Source organism: Contarinia nasturtii, unplaced genomic scaffold (assembly GCF_009176525.2).
Source record: "Contarinia nasturtii isolate CC-2019 unplaced genomic scaffold, AAFC_CNas_1.1 Cnas_scaffold_3891, whole genome shotgun sequence".
Lineage (NCBI taxonomy): Eukaryota > Metazoa > Arthropoda > Insecta > Diptera > Cecidomyiidae > Contarinia > Contarinia nasturtii.
In genome coordinates this window covers 23-5,728 of record NW_022201188.1, presented here as the reverse complement: position 1 = coordinate 5,728, position 5,706 = coordinate 23, and the positions used below count along the sequence as shown (strand labels likewise).

The following is a 5,706-nucleotide window of genomic DNA, read 5'->3' as shown; positions in this document are numbered from 1 at the left end:
TATTTATTTTAATTAATATTGTGCAGAAAAATGGCAAAAAATGTCAAATTTTCAATTCAATTTCTGGAAAGTAGTACCTTTTTTCAAAAAAAATCACAAAAATCGATTTTTCAAACTAATATTAGTTAATTGCAAATTTAACTATTATTTATGGAGCAAACCTCAAATTTAATATCGTAGGACCCAGAAGTATATTTATTTTTTATAAATGGGTTAGAAAATTGCCATTTAAAAAAAAAACGCAAATTTTTCATAATTTTTTCAATTATGATCCATGTTCATGGATCAGTTCGACTTAAATGCTTGTCTGACCCTTCAAATTGACTTTAATCTATATTTATATTGATTTGGCACGGCATACGAACCATTAGAATGCATTTAAATAAATTTAAAATTATTTTGTACTGTGATGGAATTCATCGATATAATGCTTTAGAGTTGAAAAGTACCTTGAGTGCCTGGCCATTTTTCGACCCTTATGTGTTGTCAAATCACTGCGAAACCAGTTCCATTCGATTCCTTGTTGAAAATTACGTGGGAAATGTGGTATTTGCATTGTTGATCGGATGGTCTATCCATGAAATATGGTACAGTTTCCGAACCAATTTTCCCGATTTTTTGAGGAAAAAAGCGAAAAAAGTCCCAATTTTCCGGATTCTTCGATCTGGATGGTATTTAACCTGAAAAAAAATTTCTTAACAAGGACTATTTCGACGTAATTTTTGACGAGGAATCGATTTAGCATCATAAAAATGCGATCCGATGGCGTCTAGACCCTAAAAACTAACGATTCAAAGGGTCATCAGAGGGTCATACCATGGAATATGAAAATGTACCGGGCCGAACGGAGGTTCATCTGGGGTCAAAGTCGTAGAACAAAAGTTGTTTGTATTGAGGTCCTCTATAATAAAAAACATGTCCATGGTACATTTCATGAAAATTGATCAAATGACCCACCCTAGTAAACAACAAGTAGTCACTTCACCACAGTGCGCGGAGAAATTTTGATCGAAGAAGTTATGTTATGCGTGGTATAAACGATACTTTCCAAGCTGATTTAATGGAAATGATACCATTTTCAAATGAAAATCGTGGCTTTAAGTATATTCTTATGGTAATAGATGTATTTAGTAAACGTGCGTGGGCTAAAGAGCTGAAAAATAAAACTGGTGAAGAGGTAACAAAAGCCATGTCATCTCTCTTCGAGAATAATCCAAAGCATATACCGCTAAATTTGCACACCGATCAAGGAAAAGAGTTCTTCAATCAACATTTTCAACTACTAATGAAAAGATATAGCATCAATCATTACTCAACATTCAGTAGAATGAAGGCATCAATTGTAGAACGATTAAATCGAACATTTCTCAATAAGCTGTGGCGTCGATTCAATTTGCAAGGTTCGCAAAAGTGTTTGAATCTCATACAACCGATCATGAAGGCTTACAATTCAACATTCCACTGAACGATAAAAATGAAACCGATTGATGTGAGCACGAAAAATGAACAAGATTTACTACAAACGGTCTATAAACGTAATCAAACTCTAACTGTGTGTAAACAAAAAATGAAATTCCATGTTGATGATTATGTGCGTATAAGCAAATAGAAATCACTATTCGAGAAGGGCTACACGCCAAATTGGAGCACGGAATTGTTCCGCATATCTGAAATTTTACCAACCGAACCAATCACATACCGACTAGTCGATTTAGACAACAAGAAAATCAAAGGTTGTTTCTATGAACACGAAATTCTCAAAACAGAGAAAAAAGATATTTATTTGGTTGAGAAAATAATCAAACGCAAAGGAAATAAATTATTTGTGAAATGGTTAGGTTTTGATGACACACATTCATCGTGGATAAATTCTAGCGATCGTGTATAAGTACAATTCGATTGATTTATGAACATTCAAAATAAAAGTTTGAAATAATAAATAAAATGACCTGCTTTGCATTTTTTTTGTTTATTTTATATATAAATTGGAACACTTCTTACAACAGCTCTCAGTACAACCTCAAACATTCATCGAGTAAAAAATCAAAATTTGATTTTGTTGTTTATTTTGGATAGTAAATAGAACGAAAAAAGAAAGCGACATTCCGTCAATCGAAAACGGAATTGAAATCATTACAAAAACTAGCGCATTTAAAAAGCGCGTACGAACGTATACATACAAAAATATTGATTATATCGATCTAAGGTCGTTCTTGAAAGAATCTCAACGAGTGTTTATCAAACAAACGAAAAAACTATTGAATGAAATTCCAAATATGAAACTTGATCTTAGAAGCAAAATTCAAACGAATTGTAAGTGAAGATAATCAAAAGGATTTTGATGAAACTGAACGAATTGCAACATTCTATTTACAAAGTAAATTGCAGCACATAACATTAACAACAAAACTTAAAAGTTGGTTCAAAACAAACGTTTTTGATGTTATGATGACAAAGGTTGAAGAGCTTCAAAAAAACGGTTCTGGATGGTCTCTTCATAAAATTATCGGCTTGGATGTGAATTACAACAAATTGGTGCGATTCAGAGGAAGCTCATACTTGGATACACCGAAATCAATAAAAAACAAAAGAGCAATTATCAATGTAAAAAATGATGACAATGAATGTTTTAAGTGGGCCATTCTTTCAGCATTACATCCGGCAAAAACAAACGCCGATCGACTATCGAACTATGAACGCTTTAAAAATGAATTAAATTTTGATGGAATCAGTTTTCCAGTGAAATTGGACGACATTTGTTTTTTCGAGCAATTAAATCCGCAGATTTCGGTGAATGTATACATCATGCAAAAAGAATATTCTATTTTCGAAGAACACAAAGTGAATGTTATTGTTCTAGTGAGGCTAACCGAAAATGTGAAGGAAAATCATTTAATTTGCTTTTGTTATTTGAAATGCTTGACAATGAAAACGACGATGATGATGACGAACAACTGCACGCGGTTGATATCAAAGAAACACTTGATGAACTCACCTGTACACATTACGTATGGATAAAAAATTTAAGTGCTTTAATTCAAAACCAAGTCTGTGCCAAAGATCGTTCTAAAAAACACATTTGCAATCGTTGCTTGCACTATTTTTATTCCGACCAGAAATTACAAGAACATTTGGTGTGGTGTCGTTCACAAAATGAAACCAAAATAACTTTACCAGACGCCGATCATCGTTGGATTAGTTTTAAGAATTTCAAAAATAAAATTCCAATTCCATTTATCATTTATGCAGATATTGAGTCTTTGTTAATTCCGATAACAAGCAATGATAGCAACGAAAACATTGACTTCAAAAAGAGACAACCAAAAGGTGCAACACATAAACAAATTCCAAACAGCATTGGATGCTATTTACATTCACTAAATGAACCTGATCTATCCCACTATAAATGTTGTTCTGGTGAGAAGTGTATCGATCAATTCATCTTTCACTTGGAACATCTAATGGAAAACATTATATGGCCAAAAATTCATGGAAATAAGCGTATGCAGTTGACGCCTAAAGAGTTAAATGATTTCACCGAGGCCACCGTTTGTCATATCTGCAATAAACCATTCAAAAATGAACCGAATAATAAAAAAGTACGTGACCATTGTCATATGAGTTCAGCTTATCGAGGCGCTGCCCACTCCAAATGTAATATGAAATTTCAAGTATCAAAATCAGTACCTGTAGTTTTTCACAATTTAGACTATGATGCGCATTTTTTGCTTGAGAAATTAGCCAATCTCATCGAAGGACGTATTTCAATAATTCCCAAAAACTGTGAACATTACGTTTCATTCACAAAGGATTTGGATTGCTTAGACTGTGATGACGATGGTGAGTGGACCAACTATCGCGATAAACCCCGGTTGAGATTCATTGATTCTTATCGATTTTTACAGTGTTCGTTGACTGAGCTTGCAAAATCTCTACCATCGGATAAATTAAACATTACACGAAAAGAATGGAGCAATTTAAATGAGAAGGATTTCTCTTTGTTGACAACCAAAGGAATATATCCATATTCTTATATGGACTCATGGGCGAAACTGCAAGAAACGCGACTGCCACCAAAGGAATCGTTTTATGATGAACTGAATGATAATAAGATAACTAAAAAGGAATACGCGCATGAACAAAGAGTATGGAAAACATTCAACATTGGAACACTACAGGAATACACAGAAATATATCTCAAAACAGACGTTTTGTTGCTTGCTGATATTTTTGAAAATTTTCGTCGCAATTGCATCAAACTGTATGAATTAGATCCTTCGCATTATTACACATTAGCCGGCTATTCATGGGATTGTATGCTGAAATATACACAGGTTGAAATCGAACTTTTCACAGATATTGACCAATTACTGTTTATAGAGCGCGGATTAAGAGGCGGTCTTTGTCAGTGCTCCCATCGATATAGCAAAGCAAACAATAAGTACATGGAGAATGATTACAATGCTGAAATACCATCCAACTATTTGATGTATTTTGATGTGAATAATCTTTATGGGTGGGCCATGTCGCAATCTCTTCCGATTTCTGATTTTTCTTGGTATGGTGATGATGATGAACTTCACGATATCGACGGAATCGAGCGTAAAATAATGAACACACATGATGATGCAGATTTTGGATTCTTCTTAGAAGTGGATTTAGAGTATCCCTCTGAATTGCACAATATACACAATTATTATTAGGGTGTAGCATTTTTCAAACATTTTAACGGCGAGGGTTATAACCTTGGCTATGGGATCCTCTGATCACGAATCAGGCGTTTTTTTGCGAAAAAAATATAAACTGATATGTCACGGCTCAACGGCGAAGTATCAAAAATGGGAAAAATTTGGATTTTTTTGAATTTTTGTGTAAGGCATAAAAATACACTATACTTTCAGTATTGCTTATTTTTATGCTTAAATCATCAGAACAGGACCCAAATAACATATTCTAGTAGAAAAATTCATTTAAATTCAAAAATGGATACCTTTACCATGGAACAACATTTCATTGAACATTTACAAAAATCCTGATATTCAAAACTATTCACTTCTGAACACAAATTTATGAATATTAAAGGTTTCCTGATCCGGAATGATCAATAATTGTCTGAAAGTAACATGGAAATTAATGTGTGCAAAGTATTCCATGCAACCGGCTAAGCCTATGAAGAGACAAAATGCGAATTCCCGTCATCTGTGCCATCTTGTATTCCATAGTTGAACTTTAGGGGACATTCGTAGCAATTCTAGTAAGCTAGTTTTATTTACGTATTCGCTAATCGCTTACTAGTATTACTAGTGAGTACACTAGTGCTGCTAGTAGCTGCTAGTTTTTCTAGTGTTTTGAAATTACCTAGACGTATCTTATGATACATAAAAGAAACAACAGTAATGCTTAAGTCGCTTGTAAACGAACCAAGTGAATAGCGGAGACGCACGATAACGAAGTGAGTGTATTGCGGCAACGGATAACAACGTTCGTTGTCGCTATTCACTCACTTCGTTTTCGTGCGTCTCCGCTATTCACTTGGTTCGTTTGCAAGCGACTTACGCATGCTACAATATATTTTACATGCCTCAATTCATTTGCTTTGAACTATAATACGCTAGTGCTTGCTAGTCGCTGCTAGTTGCTGCTAGTTTCACTAGTTTTTCTAGTATGAATGTCCCCTAGGTAACAGTAACATGGCTACATAGATCT

General features: G+C 34.1%; 1 protein-coding gene across 1 annotated transcript; it reads left to right on the top strand.

The window, feature by feature from the left end:
* Positions 1-2,915: 2,915 nt before the first annotated feature.
* LOC116350216 lies at positions 2,916-4,703 on the top strand. Its single transcript, XM_031781959.1, has one exon. It carries the CDS (start codon positions 2,916-2,918, stop codon positions 4,701-4,703), a length of 1,788 nt encoding a protein of 595 aa, XP_031637819.1.
* Positions 4,704-5,706: the final 1,003 nt, after the last annotated feature.